This window comes from Heptranchias perlo, chromosome 5 (genome assembly GCF_035084215.1).
Source record: "Heptranchias perlo isolate sHepPer1 chromosome 5, sHepPer1.hap1, whole genome shotgun sequence".
In the NCBI taxonomy this organism is placed as follows: Eukaryota; Metazoa; Chordata; class Chondrichthyes; order Hexanchiformes; family Hexanchidae; genus Heptranchias; species Heptranchias perlo.
In genome coordinates this window covers 118,192,832-118,209,225 of record NC_090329.1, presented here as the reverse complement: position 1 = coordinate 118,209,225, position 16,394 = coordinate 118,192,832, and the positions used below count along the sequence as shown (strand labels likewise).

The following is a 16,394-nucleotide window of genomic DNA, read 5'->3' as shown; positions in this document are numbered from 1 at the left end:
AGGTATCCTAACTGTACCCATTAGGATCCCAACTGTTCCCATTACCCAGGAGATAATCTAACTGTTCCCATTACCCAGGAGATAATCTAACTGTACCCATTACCCATGAGATAACCTAACTGTACCCATTACCTATGACTGTATGTACTATTCATGAAGTATCCTAACTGTACCCATTACCTATGACTGAATATACTATCCATGAGGTATACTACGTGTATGTATTGCCATAAAAGGTAGAACTACCATGTCTGGTACCCCTGAGGTATCCGATTTGTATTACAAGCCTGCCGTACAACTCATGGGGGGTCTAATAAAATCACAAAGCAAGAGCATAAAGTCAGAGCGGTCAGCAGAACGCCAAGACATCCACGCAACGGTACCCTGGACAAAGCTATGAATCATTCTGAATTGTTCTTCCCCTATTTAATTCTCTCCTCTCCCATGCCAGAAGACACAAACTCATGCTGGGGTGCAGCTTTACAGCTGTTGGCCACCTCCAATAACTCCAAGTTGTTGCCATTCTTCCTCTATAAGTATAGATTAGTGTCAGCAGCCTATTTGACAATTGGGGGTGGGGGTGGGGCATCATAATCAAATAATAATCCTGTTGTCACCTGGCATTCACACACAAGCAACAGGAGTCACTATATTGTGATCCTGAGCAGCAAATATTCCCCCTCCTAGCCCAGGGGTATTGTAGCCAATTGTAGCACCCCAACCTCTTCCTGACTCAGATTGGTTAACTCAACATAAGACCAGGTATCGAACTTGGAGACCTTCCTGATTTTCACACTTCAGTTCTACGCTGGATGGTGCATTTACCAACTGAGCCATCGGGTCACTCTGAATTATCATTTCTAATAGCTGCCTTAATCATAAGAACATAGGAACAGGAGTAGGTCATTCAGCCCCTCGTGCCTGCTCCACCATTTGATAAGATCATGGCTGATCTATGATCTAACTCCATATACCTGCCTTTGGCCCATATCCCTTAATACCTTTGGTTGCCAAAAAGCTATCTATCTCAGATTTAAATTTAGCAATTGAGCTCGTATCAATTGCCATTTGCGGAAGAGAGTTCCAAACTTCTACCACCCTTTGTGTGTAGAAATGTTTTCTAATCTCGCTCCTGAAAGGTCTGGCTCTAATTTTTAGACTGTGCCCCCTACTCCTAAAATCCCCAACCAGCGGAAATAGGGTGGATAGAGAGAAACTATCTGTTCCCCTTAATATCTTATAAACTTCGATCAGATCACCCCTTAACCTTCGAAACTCCAGAGAATACAACCCCAATATGTGTAATCTCTCTTCGTAACTTAACCCTTGAAGTCCGGGTATCATTCAAGTAAACCTACGCTGCACTCCCTCCAAGGCCAATAGGTCCTTCCGAAGGTGCGATGCCCAGAACTGCTCTCAGTACTCCAGGTGCGGTCTAACCAGGGTTTTGTATAGCTGCAGCATAACTTCTGCCCCCTTGTACTCTAGTCCTCTAGATATAAAGGCCAACATTCCATTTGCCTTCTTGATTATTTTCTGCACCTGTTCATGACACTTCAATGATCTATGTACCTGAACCCCTAAGTCCCTTTGGACATCCACTGTTTTTAACTTTTTACCATTTAGAAAGTACCCTGTTCTATCCTTTTTTGATCCAAAGTGGATGACTTCACATTTGTCTACATTGAATTCCATCTGCCACAGTTTTGCCCATTCACCTAATCTATGTAATTCTATGTTTTCATCTACACTGCTTACAATGCCACCAATCTTTGTGTCATCGGCAAACTTAGATATGAGACTTTGAAACGTATAAAATTCTGAGAGGGCTTGACCGGGTAAATGCTGAGAGGCTGTTTTCCCGAGCTGGAGAGTCTAGAACTAGGGGTCATAGTCTTAATACAAGGAGTCGGCCATTTAGGACCGAAATGATGAATAATTTCTTCACTCAGAGGGTTGTGAATCTTTGGAATTCCCTACCCCAGAGGGCTGTGGATACTGAGTCATTGAGTATATTCAAGACTGAGATCGATAGATTTTTGGACACTAAGGAAATCAAGGGATATGGGGATAGGGTGGGAAAGTGGAGTTGAGATCTAAGATCAGCCATGATCTTATTGAATGGCAGCGCAGACTTGAGGGGCCGTATGGCCTACTCCTGCTCCTATTTCTTATGTTCTTAACCATTCAGTCTTTCCCAACTCCTGTTGCTGAGTTTTGCTATTTGAGTGCCAAAACCCATGACAGGAAGGAGAAGTGAAAGACAAATTGTGACTCAAATTTTCTCCATACCAGATTAACAAACACGTTTGGAAACTTTTTCCTTCCTCCTCCCCTTCTACTCAAAGCATCTCTTTAGCCTGCTCACAGTCTTTTATTCCCTTCCAGTTGCGTTGGCACATTTGACTGGGCAGGAAATACGCCCACAAACTTGTCTTGGTCAATAAGAGCCATGATGTGGAGATGCCGGTGATGGACTGGGGTGGACAAATGTAAGGAATCTTACAACACCAGGTTATAGTCCAACAGTTTTATTTGAAGATCACAAGCTTTCGGAGGCTTTCTCCTTTGTCAGGTGACGAAGGAGAAAGCCTCCGAAAGCTTGTGATCTTCAAATAAAACTGTTGGACTATAACCTGGTGTTGTAAGATTCCTTACATTGGTCAATAAGGATAGAGTAGATGCTCCAAGGTCAAATTGGGAGGAACGGTGGTGGGGTTACTGCATTATGCTGTACTACAGGGTGATAGGATAGAGGTTCATATCCAGAATAATACACACGATGATCATCCAATTTCAACTAGACAGTCTTTGGAAGAGGGAGAAGAATTGTAGAGGAGAGATGTTGAGTTGGAAGCCAGGAGCCTCCCTTAAATGAAAGAACTTAAAGAATGGTGAACAAGTCACCTTAGCCGTACACATCCTTGCAGCTGGCTACAGAACAGTATCGAGAGAGAGCTCGGAACAAGTCCCAACTCCCAACTTATGCTAATCTGAAACAGACCAGGTAGAAGCTCAACCTGTGTGGTGCAAAGCAGCAAAAAGGCAGTTCCTTTGGAATGGAACGCTCTGCTTTTAGGTGACACCTCGATCCAGTAACCTGAAGGAGGAACTGATGAATAAGCGTGACGTATGATAGCCACTCAAAGATTCAGTATCTCTGATGGCAGTCAAGTGTACAACCAAATGAGCTAGGGAACTGTATTTTATCTTGGTACCTGCAACCCATTTTTATTAAATAGTTAAGCTACAATGTGGATGGTGTTCAGCCTCAAAATGGACAACCACAGAACCACAGAGGTTTAAAGTATAGAGCGAGGCCATTCAACCCATCGAATCTGCACCTGATCTTTGCTAGTGCAATTCAAAACTAATCCCACTGCCCTGCTCTCTCTTCCTCCACTTCAATTTTTTTTAGATCAACTCTTCCTTTAAAAGATACAACAATCTCTGCCTTAACTACTCCCTATGGCAAAGCATTCCACGTTCCAGCAACGCTCTGTGCAAAAGAAATTCCCCCCAACCTCCCTCCTTACTCTTAGTGATTATTTTAAATTGATGATTCTCCCCATACAGAGAATATATTATTTCCCTTTCACCCCATTAAAACCCCTTCATAATTTTAAGCGCCTTGATTAAATCTTCTCTTAGCCTCCTCTGCCCATGGAATGGGAAGTCCCAGTATCTCACATCTCTCCTCATAACTTTTTAATTCCTGGCGCCATCTCATCAATTACTAAATTGCCCACCATTTTCCCTTTTGGTCAGAAGGTTATGTACAAGTCCCTGACCGAGCAGGCAGGCAAAACATGCGAGATGGTTCCAAGATAATGTTCCGTAGTGAAAGACATACCTTCTATCTGAAGAATGATCGTCTCTGATTCAATAGGTACATTAGAGATTTGTATCCTACAGAAATAGGCACCTGCATCAGAATGCTGTACGTTAACGATTCTGTGGAAATAATGTACAGATTACTCTCAATTTATAAAATGCATCGAACTCTAAGTTTCCAGTTACTAATGATTTCTACAGAAACATTCCTGCTCCCCCGCCCTCATCCGAAATAGGAATTTCAATAAACATTTTGCAGTGGAAGACATTTAAACGGGGAGTCTTATTTAAATTTCAATCATTTACCACAAATGTAATTCTTTCCCACTATTCATTGCTATATTCCCCTGTAGAATAATTCACCTTGTAACATTGCATTTTTCCACTAAGGGAATGCCACCATCTCCTTGATACAAGAGCCTAGATATTATTCTAGGCCATTTTTAAAGCACCAAATCGGCACAAGAAACGATCCCTGTGCCCGAAGATCGAAAGAAAATGGTCTTTGGGCCTCAACTATTCAGAGCGTGCTGCCAGTGCCTGTAGCACATCCTCAGGCTGCTCATCCGATGGAAGCATGCAATTTCGAGCCACCAGCCTCACCGGCTGTGGTCCGATGGTAAATCCCAGGGGTGGAGGGGGGACGATCATGGCCGGCAGAAGAACTGTGGAGCCGGGAGGAGCATGCCCGCTCTTCTTGGCTTCACGTTAAAAGTTTTAGAAAAAAAAAATTTACTTATCTTTCTGGTGGCAGCCGCTGACTAGGCCGCATCCACATCCCGAAAACCTAAGCAGAGCAGGCCCGAGGCCTCCTCTGCTCAGGGCAGCCCAATTTCTGGTAAGAGTCTTTAAACAGCTGTTAAGCTCCTCATCAGCATAGGCAAGGAGCCTAATAGTGGTTTTAAGCAGCCAACCCAATTTTGGGTCAGATGTTCTTCAGGCGTCCTGGGGTGCAGGACTTTGAGCCCCGAAATTGATCCTTTTTCCTGTAAAACAGGCGCACAGAGAACCAATTTCTACCCCAATACACTCCAAAAATGTTTTAAATCGCAGCAGACAAGTGCTCTGTAGCTACAATACAAACCTTTTCATGGGATTTTATTTCAAACAACCAAAAACAACTTTTATTTTGAAATGAGCCAAGCTTGAGGGTGACGCTTTACAGATCTGCTATATGGGTACACTTTACTCCTGTTGTTAGTTGATGTTAGCAACATCATCTGCAGCACTAACACTATTTGGAAGCACAACAACCACGCTTTGTTGTTTAATCATCTTAATCACAAGAACATAAGAACTAAGAGCAGGAGCAGGAGCTGGAGCTGGAGCAGGCTACACGGCCCCTCGAGCCTGCTCCACCATTCATTCAATCAGATCATGAGCTGATCTTTGACCTCAACTCCACTTTCCTGTCCGATCCCCGTATCCCTCGATTCCCCTCGAGTCCAAAAATCTATCTATCTATCTCAGCCTTGAATATATTCAACGACTCAGCATCTGGGGTAGAGAATTCCGAAGATTCACAACCCTGAGTGAAGAAATTCCTCCTCATCTCAGTCTTAAATGGCTGACCCATTATCCTGCGACTATGCCCCCTGGTTCTGGACTCTCCAGCCAGGGGGAAACAACCTCTCAGCATCTACCCTGTCAAACCACCTCAGAATCTTATATGTTTCAATGAGATCACCCCATACAGGGATAGACAGGGTAGACGCAAGGAGGATGTTTCCCCTGGCTGGGGAATCTAGAACGAGGGGTCACAGTCTCAGAATAAAGGGTTGGCCATTTAGGACTGAGATGAGGAGAAATTTCTTCAGTCAGAGGGTGGTGAATCTTTGGAATTCTCTACCCCAGAGGGCTGTGGAGCCTCAGTCATTGAGTACATTCAAAACAGAGATCGATAGATTTCTAGATATTAAAGGCATCAAGGGATATGGGGATGGTGCAGGAAAATGGTGTTGAGGTAGATGATCAGCCATGATCTCGATGAATGGCAGAACAGGCTCGAGGGGCCGGATGGCCTACTCCTGCTCCTTTTTCTTATGTTCTTATGTTCACCTCTCATTCTTCGAAACTCCAGAGAATATAGGCCCATTCTACTCAACCTCTCTTCATAGGTCAACTCTCTCATCCCAGGAATTAATCAGGGCTTGTCCTTCAACTGCTTGCTAAGAAGTTGCTTGTCTGCCTGCCCCCTCCCTTCTGTCACCTCCTTGCTCCCAGACTTGCTATAATGCATCGCGTAGCTTCATCCTAACATGGTCTCAGTAGCAGGAATTTGCATGTGGGGGAACCTCAAGGCACAACCTACTCTGGCACATCCTAATAGAGCTCCAATGGACTATACCCACAAGCTGCATTGATCAAGAATTCATGTTTTTTTTTAAAAAGACACACAATGTAATAAGGAACGTGCTGAGAAGAGGCCCAAATCACAGGCATCAGGAATACTGTTTTCTAAAACCAAAAGTATTAAGTAAGAAGTTTCCGAACGCAGTACAATACCTGCAGCTGCTCAAGACCGTGAATCTACCATCGCTGGCACCAAGAGTAATCCCTTTGAACAAACAACGGTGGCCATCAATTAGTTCCGTGCCATTCTTCAGCCACTTAATACGTAGATCCTGGTGAATGCCGGGTACATCAACCGAACAATTGAAGCTTATATCGTTGCCCTGAGATATTACGATGTTTGCTGCTCCGGGCTTGAATTTGATCTCTTCGCGAATTTTCGCTGCAAACAGATCATCGCTGCTGTTTTCAGCAATAACTTGCAGTTTGCCCGGTGGCGTTGGCGCAGTCCTTGGTGGCACATGGGTCAAAGGAGGCACATGTGGAATGTCTGTTCGGCAACAAATGACACTGTTTAATCATTATTTCAATCTGTCTTGTTTCATTAGCACTCTGACACACACCAATTAAATTGTACAAATTATGTCAGTCAAAGCTGACATCTGACATGTGGAAACTCATTACCTTGCTTAAGAATCTCCAAACCAAACTACTGAGAAATCCATCCAGTTAGAGTTTCTAATTACCCAATATGGATTGTACACCCTCCCCCTGCAGGGAGCCAACTTTGCTAAACCAGGGGACGTGGGTACAGACAATTTAGCAACTAATTTAGATAGAAGCAGACTGTTTCCAGTAGTTGAGGTGTCTAGAACAAGGGGCAATAGATTTAATGTAAGAGATTTAGAACAGAGAGCAGGAGAAACTTCTTTACACAGAGAGTTGTGAGGCTGTGACATTCAATTCCAGGGTTAGCGGCTGAGGCAGAAACTATGTCCATATTCAAGATTGGATTAGAAAAGTTCACAGATTCCTTCATCCACAAGGTGGGTAAATGTGATTAGGACTAATTGCTCGTATGGATGGTAGATGACGACGTGGACTGGTTGGGCCAAATGGACTGTTTCCGTGTTGTAAGTTCTATGTATTTCCTGCTGCTTGACTAACCAAGACCACCCTTCCTATTCGGGTAGGGTCACCTGGGGAAAAACTAGAAGAATCCAAGAATCTCACTAGTGGGTCTGCAGCTCCACCAGTGAGCCAGATTGGCTGGTCATTTACCAAAAGCAGCCCGGAGTGCTGCAAGCCTACTTGCAGTTGTTGATTGAGAAAGCTTGTTCCATATGTTTAATGGGTCTACAAAATAAGTCACCAAAAAGGTTACGTCTGACGTTACTCCAGCAGTTGACTGTTTTGCTCCCTGGTCTACAAGGAGCCAGGTAATTGTGTCAGTCAGGAATATGATCAGCAGAGTGAACCACTGCACAATTTTCAAACTGGTAAAAGGCCAATTTAGGACAAATGTCAGGTATTTGTTCACACAAAAAGAATGAGTAAATCATGAAATGGACTTCCGGGTGGGGCAGTGGAAACATAACAGTCGAATAATTTAAGACACAGCTGAATACAGTGATGGGGAAAGAGAGAGGGTATGAAGTTGTAGGCTCTTCATGGATGGGCCAATAACCTTCCTCATCTAAGTCTATCTTGTGGAAGAGCAAATAGCAACTTGTCACACCGGGGAAGACCAGAACTGATGGCTTTCTGGAACGTGTCTTTTCTTTTATTTAATCTAAATCTTCCCCTCCCTTCCCCTTTAGTGTTATCACATCGTAACAGCTGGATATTTTCCTCGCTACAATCGGCGGTAGAAGTGCGAAGAGTGGAACTACCACCGAGGTTTCCAGGTTCGGCCTAATTTTAATAATCTGGTGGGCTCCTGGCTCGGGAGCTTGCCAATTTTGGGGTTGGGAAATGGCATGTTGCTACAGGATTTAAATGCCTGCATCAACTTAAAGGGCCAGGCAACATGACTGTAATGACTAAAGGAATTTTCCAAATCTTTACGAGGTCAACTGCAGAGCACAGAGCACAAGTTTTCAGAGGCTGCAGGGGAACTGCTTGACCGAAATAAGGCAGAGGATGGAAGCCCTATATGGGATTGAACAGAGAAAGCCCTTAAAACGTAATGTCCAGGCACAGTGGAAGGAGGTGGTCAGGGCAATCAGTGCCAAATCTATGGCCCAACGAGCAGTAATTCAGTGCGGCCAATGAAGTTTACTGACCTTACCAGGTCAGGCAAGGCAAGAGGAGGAAGCTACACAGTCTAAGAATGTAAAGCACAAAGTGACGCAGATTTTCATCTCTGGCAGGGTTTCCATCACAAGTGCATCAGTGTGGGGCTCCCAGTACTATTGAGAGTTCTCTTTTGGGAGCTTGCTTTGGGTGTATGGGTGGGAAGAAGGGGGAGGGGGCAGGACAATAGGTGGGTCCTGCTGCTGAGTAGCAGTGCAGGTTGAAGAATTTATTTTAAATATCCTATGCTACCTAGTACAAATGATCATTCAGTAGTCAGTTATACCAGGCAGAGTGACCCTCTCATTTTGATAAAAGGTGGGGGGGGGGGGGGGGGGGGCGGAAGTGTTCTTAGTAATACTCAACAACAGGAATCCAACGATATTCCTGATACCCAGTGTTGTTGAAGCATTAATAACAGGATATATATCTGATGATGTTTTAAGAAAGAACATAAGAAATAGGAACAGGAGTAGGCCATAAGGCCCCTCGAACCTGCTCTGCCATTCAATAAGATCATGGCTGATCTTCTACCTCAACTCCACTTTCCCGCCCAATCCCCATATCCCTTGATTCCCTTAGGGTCTATCGACCTCAGCCTTGAATATATTCAACGACTGAGTATCCGCTTTTCCTGTCATTAACCTATAATTTGCATCCATCCACATCTTCTGCAGCCAGCAATGGATTGTCTCTCCGCATCCCCTTCAGGCTGCTGTTGCTCCTCTGGCTGGCTGACCAACCCCACCCTTGTTGCCTTTGGATGCTTTTCTCCTCTGGGGTCTCCAAGGGGAGGACTCTTTGTAAGGCAAAGTTATGCAGTTTGCAGCGCACTTCCATAATCCTTGAGGCTCTGGCCAAACTATAATGCAAAGCCTCTCCAGAACAATCCAGGCATCTGAAGCACATCTTCAGAATTCCAATTATGTGTTCCCTGATGATGCTGGTGGAAGAATGGCCCTCGTTATAGCCGTGCTCAGCTGGTGTCATCAGCCATGACTTGGAGAGTAGGTTTGATTCTCAATGATCCACCCAGAAACTTTCTTTTCTAGGTGAAAGAGTGCTTACACAGTGGACTACCTTAAAATAAAGCTATTGTGGGAGCTGCCAGGAAAGTGAACGTTCACTTGGTGGGAGACTGATCAAGGTAGCATTGTGGCACGTGGGCACAAACAATCACTCCTTGGGCCTTGGGGAATCGTGCCACTCTGTAACTTTGAAGTTCCACGTCCAGCGGTTATTAATGGGGAAGTGGATGATCTGACTTGATCCAGAAAACAAAGCATCGGTGCATTTATTTATGCATTTGTGCACAGCTGATTGGCTAATGTTATTAATATCCACAGTGGTAACCAGCAATAACCCTGTAGGATAAAAATTCAGAGTGGTTTGGACCTAACACAGTCACTGGCAGTGGCAGTGAGTTGCCTGTGCCAGAAGTGGGCTGTCGGTCAAGTTGCAGCATATGGTGTTAACTCAAGGACTACACTTGGGTCAGTTGGAGCTTGGTCAGTATATTTTGGAGCGGGGGTACCAGCGGATGGGTCCCATACACCTCCTATAGGACCTAACCACCCTGGCCCCCTTCGATAGTATTCTGAAAGATGATGATGAGTAAAGAAACAGGAGTATTTGCAATGGAATAGTTGTATAGACTAGGCTTGTATTCCCTTGAGTTTAGAAGATTAAGGGGGGAGTCCAATTGAGGTATTTAAGATGATCAAAGGATTTGAGAGAGAAACTATTTTCTCCAGTTGGGGAGTCCAGAACAAGGAGACATAACCTTGAAATTAGAGCTAGGCCGTTCAGGGGTGACGTCAGGAAGCACTTCTTCACACAAAGGATAGCGGAAATCTGGAACTCTCTCCCCCAAAAAGCTGTTGAGGCTGGGGATCAATTGAAAATCTCAAAACAGAGATTGATCGATTTTTGTTAGGTAAGGGTTTTGAGGGTTATGGAACCAAGGCGGGTAAATGGAGTTGAGGTACAGATCAGCAATGATCTAATTGAATGGCGGAGCAGGCTTAAGGGGCTGAATGGCCTACTCCTGTTCCTATGTTTCTAACCCATTGCGGCCTGTTTAGAATTGGCGGAAGAGCAGAAAATGAGACACCCATTGCAGAAGGCACAAAGGAAGATGGCGAAGCAATTGTTAGTAGCAGAAAAAAAACCCTCAAAAATAAGGCTTCTCTGAATCAGTCATCAAATGCACTTGAACCTTTCCTTCACCTCCTAACACTACGCCCAAGCCAGATTCCCATCCAGCGTCAATAAGATGGTAATGATATAAAATAAAACGTATAACATTAGAGGGATAAATTTCCCAGGAGATTCTCCCACTCATCGACTGTAACTTCAGAGAAAGTGCTGCGGAAACCCCAACAAAATGGCAAACGCAGCATTCTCACCATTTTCCCAGGGTTTCTGTAGCTCTTCCACCCAAGTTACGGCAGATGAGGGTGAGAATCCTCCTTGGGAAATTCATCACCCACATAGCGACCATCTTACTGAAATATACCGGTCCGGTGGGGGGGGATGGGGGCGGAAATGAGTGACATCGGAAAACCAACCAGGAGATAAAAGGGTGGGAATCTGGCTTGATATCTCTGAATAACGGAAAGACAAAACTTAACACCATGCAGCATTGTACCAGCAATTATACACAGAGGAGGTGCATATTTCAATAAAGCCTAACGGTGAAGGTGTGGAACGTTTTGGCACTATAGGATCAAGTTTCCCGATGCGGCTCTCAGCACCGAACCTCGCCTGCTGGGAGCACATATGGGGAAATTCCAGAAGGGTTCCTGTAATTTACTACCCAGCCTTCAGGCGTCGAATCGTTTCCAGAAATTGGATTGCACACATTGCTCAATAGGAATCCACGCCCTGTTTTACATCATGGTGGGAGTGATCATAATTCAGTCTGTTTTAGCATTGTTATGGAAAAAGGACAAAGATAGAACAGGAGTTAAAGTTCTCAATTGGGGAAAAGGCCAATTTTACTAAGCTAAGAAGTGATTTAGCAAAAGTGGACTGGAAACAGCTACTTGAAGGTAAATCAATGTCGGAGCAGTGGGGGGCATTCAAGGGGGAGTTTCAAGGAGTGCAGAGCAAACATATTCCCACAAAGAAAGAGGGTGGGGCTGCCAAATCTGGAGCCCCCTTGGAGTCAAGGAGCATACAGGGTAAGATAAGGCAGAAAAGGAAAGCTTATGTCAGACACCAAGAACTCAATACCACAGAAATAGAGTATAAAAAGTGCAGGGGTGATATTAAAAAGGAAATTAGGAAAACAAAGAGAAGGCATGAAAAAATATTGGCAAATAAAATCAAGGAAAACCCAAAGATGTTTTATAAATACATTAAGAGCAAGAGGATAACTAAGGAAAGAGTAGGGCCTATTAGAGACCAAAAAAGGTAACCTATGTGTGGAGGCGAAAGATGCTGAAATGGTTCTTAATGAATACTTTGCATCTGTCTTCACAAAAGAGAGGGACGATTCAGACATTGGAGTTAAGGAGGAGGGGTGTGAAATATTGGATGGGATAAACGTAGTGAGAGAGGAAGTATTGAGGGGATTAGCATCTTTGAAAGTAGATAAATCACCAAGGCCGAATGAAATGTATCCCAGGCTGTTAAAAGAAGCAAGGGAGGAAATAGCGGAGGTTCTGACCATCATTTTCCAATCCTCACTGGGTACAGGCATGGTGCCAGAGGATTGGAGGACTGCTAACGTTGTACCGTTGTTTAAAAAGGGAGTGAAGGATAGACCGAGTAATTACAAGCCAGTCAGTCTAACCTCGGTGATGGGCAAATTATTGGAATCAATTCTGAGGGACAGGATAAACCGTCACTTAGAAAGGCACGGAGTAATCAAGAACAGTCAGCATGGATTTATTAAGGGAAGGTAGTGTCTGACTAACTTGATTAAATTTTTTGAGGAGGTAACATGGAGGGTAGATGAGGGTAGTGCATTTGATGTAGTTTACATGGATTTTAGCAAGGCTTTTGACAATGTCCCACATGGCAGACTGGTCAAAAAAGTACAAGCCCATGGGATCCAAGGGAAAGTAGCAAACTGGATCCAAAATTGGCTCAGTGGCAGGAAGTAAAGGGTAATGGTCAACGGGTGTTTTTGTGACTGGGAGGCTGTTTTCAGGGGGGTTCCTCAGGGCTCAGTACCAGGTCCCTTGCTTTTTGTGATATATATTAATGATTTAGACTTAAATGTAGGGGGCATGATTAAGAAGTTTGCAGATGGTACAAAAATTGGCCGTGTGGTTGATAGTGAGGAGGAAATCTGTGGACTGTAGGGAGATATCAATGGACTGGTGAGGTAGGCAGAAAAGTAGCAAATGGAATTCAATCCGGAGAAGTATGAGGTAATGCATTTGGGGAGGGCAAACAAGGCAAGGGAGTACACAATAAATGGGAGGATACCCAAAGGTGTAGAGGAAGTGAGGGAAATTGGAGTGCATGTCCACAGATCCCTGAAGGTAGCAGGACAGGTAGATAAGGTAGATAAGGTGGTTAAGAAGGCATATGGAATGCTTTCTTTTATTAGCTGAGGCATAGACTATGAAAGCAGGGATGTTATGCTGGAACTGTATAAAACACTAGTTAGGCCACAGCTTGAGTACTGTGTACAGTTCTGATCACATTACAGGAAGGATGTAATTGCATTGAGAGGGTACAGAGGAGATTTACAAGGATGTTGCCAGGGCTGGAGAATTTTAGCTTTGAGGAAAGATTGGATAGGCTGGGGTTGTTCTCTTTGGAACAGAGGAGGCTGAGGAGTGATTTAATTGAGGTGTACAAGATTATGAGGAGCCTAGATAGAATACACAGGAAGGACCTATGTCCCTTAGCAGAGGTGTCAGTGACCAGGAGGCATAGATTTAAAATAATTAGTAGAAGGATGAGAGAGGAGCTGAGGAAATTTTTTTTCACCCAGAGGGTGGTAGGGGTCTGGAACTCACTGCCTGAAAAGGTGGTGGAGGCAGAAACTCTCATCACATTTAAAAAGTACCTGGATGAGCACCTGAAGTGCCATGACCTACAAGGCTACGGACCAAGTGCTGGAAAGCGGGATTAGGCTGGGTGGCTCGTTTTTGGCCAGCGCGGACACGATGGGCCGAATGGCCTCCTTCTGTTTCGTAAATTTTTTATGATTCTATGCATTGTTGAGCATTTTGCAATGTATCGATTTCTGACCTCAACGCTTGATAGCTCAGGCAAATATTTATTCGACAGGTGCACAGCTCCGACCCAAAAAAACTACACCTACAGCACAAAAGTACTAAATCCTATAGGGAGAACGGCAGACAAATAATGGTGTGACATTCTCAGATTCAGGAGCTATTTGAAGCATGTGACTTGGCACGATGCATATTAGGCTAATCAGCACTCTTGTGAACAATTCCAAGTGACTGATCGGGCAAGAACATTTCTTGGAATGACAGCTACACGATTAGTCCTCTACACCGGTACATAAAGACGTATTTGCATCATCGGTTATAAAGTTGTTCCACTTTCGTTCAATTTTCCAAACATTTAATCTGTAAATTGCCAAACGTTTGCAACTTTAAGTTCCTGCCAAAGATGGAAAGATTGCTGGTTGGGACGGTGGGAGTAAAAGCCCAGTTCCAACCCTCCCCAAAACAGTCAAATTCCTATTTCAGCCATGTTGCTGGGAAGGGGATGGGGGAAAAAATAAGAGGGGTTGGAAGCAAAAGCCCCCAAGAAAAGGCCTGGCACCTTCCCACATAAAGAAGGGAAAATTCAGAAAGAAGCTCGTTCCTGAGCATCTTTTGGCAGATGTCTGGGTGCCTGGCAGCAGACGAACTGTCTGACCCAGAGGTACTGAGAAGAAAATAGGATTTTATACCATCCAAAAAAAGACCAAGCAAAATCTACCAAAAAAAATGCACACACAGTATTTTGTGCCGGCAAATTGTATGTAATTATTCCAAATTGCTAAGTCCGCATGCCTGAAATGAAAATGGTGTTTTTTTTTCCCCCTTTGGTCACGGATGTTGCTAAGACTGCATTTATTGCATCCCTGCCCTGTGTTTGCCTAATCTCCCTACACCTGTCCCTCGTCTTCTCTGATCCCATGGATTTACTTCTCATCCTCCCCGAGCTCCCTGGACTTCACTGCTCTTGGTCCTTGTGTTTCACTTCCACGGACATCCTGGCTTTGATGGAAATGGCTCACAGTTGGGTGACATCTTGCCTCTTATTGTAGCCTCTCCGCCAGACTATACTTTCCACTGCCTGCCCAGCACAACCCACCGTGGCGCCAGTGCAGCCCTAAATGCCAAATCACACCTTTGTCTCTTTCTCTACTCTGCTGGTACCTTCTCCTCCTTCCACCCCTCTCGTCTCTCCTTTAAATTTCTCATTCTCCATGCCACCGCCACCCCCCCACCTCCTCCCCCAAGCACCATCCAGAGTTTCTCAACAGAGGATCTTCCCTCAGCCTCTGCATTGAGCAACTCCTCATCCTTGGTGATTTCAATCTCTAATCCAACTCACCTTGCTACTTCTCCTCTAATTGCACTGCTCTCCTATCTTCCCTAAACATCCCTTCCATATAAACTCTCCCATCCATATTCAACCCTTGCCATTTTCCTGGCCCCTCTACTCCAATAGTTTTGATCATGAACAAGGCCATCTCCAACCATTTCCTTGTATCCCTCACCACCTACATCTCCATACATTCTTCCAGCCCCACTTCCTTCCACATCCTCCCCTGGATAAAATTCACCCCAAGCCTCTTACAACTGCACTTTCAAACTCCCAGCTGCCTAGCCTTTGGCCTTCTGTTCACCATGATATTTCTGCCATCAATCTGCTCAACCACTCCCCCTCCTTCACCTTTGATGCCCAGTACGACCTTTTCTCTCTCCCAGCCAGGTTGATTCCCCTAGTATAGTCCCCATTTTTGCTCCTTCAATTCCAAGGAGCACAGATTTGAGCATATCTCGTTCATAGCTGATTTAGCCATGCATTATCAGATTTACCACATCAAGCATTATGGGCCCTCATTACCCTCTGCCAAAACCGATCACTACTCCAGGATCAACTTTGAGACTAATCATCTCCTTAAACTCCTCTCTCCTGTATCCACCACCCTCATCTCTAACAAGGAACTGATGGACTCCTTTGACATTAATAATGACACCATCCTTTGCTGCTCCACCACCCCCCCACCAAGAACCTGAGTCTTTCTCTAGTTTCTCTCCTATCTCCCCTCAAGTCCTCTCCGAGCTTATCTTGTTCATGAGATCCGTTTCCTGCTAGTTTCACCCCATTCTCAACGCTACTGACCAGCCAACTTCCCTTCCTGGCCCCCATGTTAGCTAACATTGTAAATGATTTCCCCCTCCTCATGTCCCTCCCCGCTTTGAAAACCACCCCTGCCCTCAAAGAACCACCCTCAAACCTGTGTCCTTGCAAACCACCACCCCATCTCCAACTTCCCTTTCCTCTCAAAGGTTCTTGCACATGTTGCTGCCTCCCAAATCCATGCCCATCTTCCAGCAACTCCATGTCTCTTCGATCAAGTATACAACCCTGCCACAGCACCAAAATGGCCCTAATCAAAAGGCACAAATGACATGCCCTATGACAGTGGTGCACTATTCCTCCTCATCCTCCTGAAAGCCTTTAACACGATCGATCATACCATCCCTTCTCCAATGCCTCTCTTTTGTTGCTAACAGTGGGACATGGTTCCACTCTTACATCTCCAATAGTAGGCACCCATCTCCGACAATGGTTTTGCTTCCTGCCCCACACAATTACTTCTAGAATCCCTCAAGGATCTATCCTTGGCCTATCCGCTTCTTCATCTACAGCCCCTAATTCAACTTATCTGCTGTCGAAACTCCCATCCATGCCAGTCACCTCCAGACTCAACTATTCCAATGCCCTGCTGGCCGGCCTCCCATCCTCTACCCTCCATAAAC

General features: G+C 44.8%; 1 protein-coding gene across 1 annotated transcript in view; it reads right to left on the bottom strand.

Moving 5' to 3' along the window:
* mertka (c-mer proto-oncogene tyrosine kinase a) overlaps positions 1–16,394 on the bottom strand; it is a 150,260-nt gene that overhangs the window by 114,787 nt on the left and 19,079 nt on the right. The window contains exons 2-3 of the mRNA XM_067985306.1: positions 6,340–6,676; positions 3,854–3,954 (exon numbers count right to left, since the gene is read on the bottom strand). Of these exons, the coding sequence (XP_067841407.1) occupies positions 3,854–3,954; positions 6,340–6,676 (438 nt within the window). The remainder of the gene's footprint in view (positions 1–3,853; positions 3,955–6,339; positions 6,677–16,394) is intronic.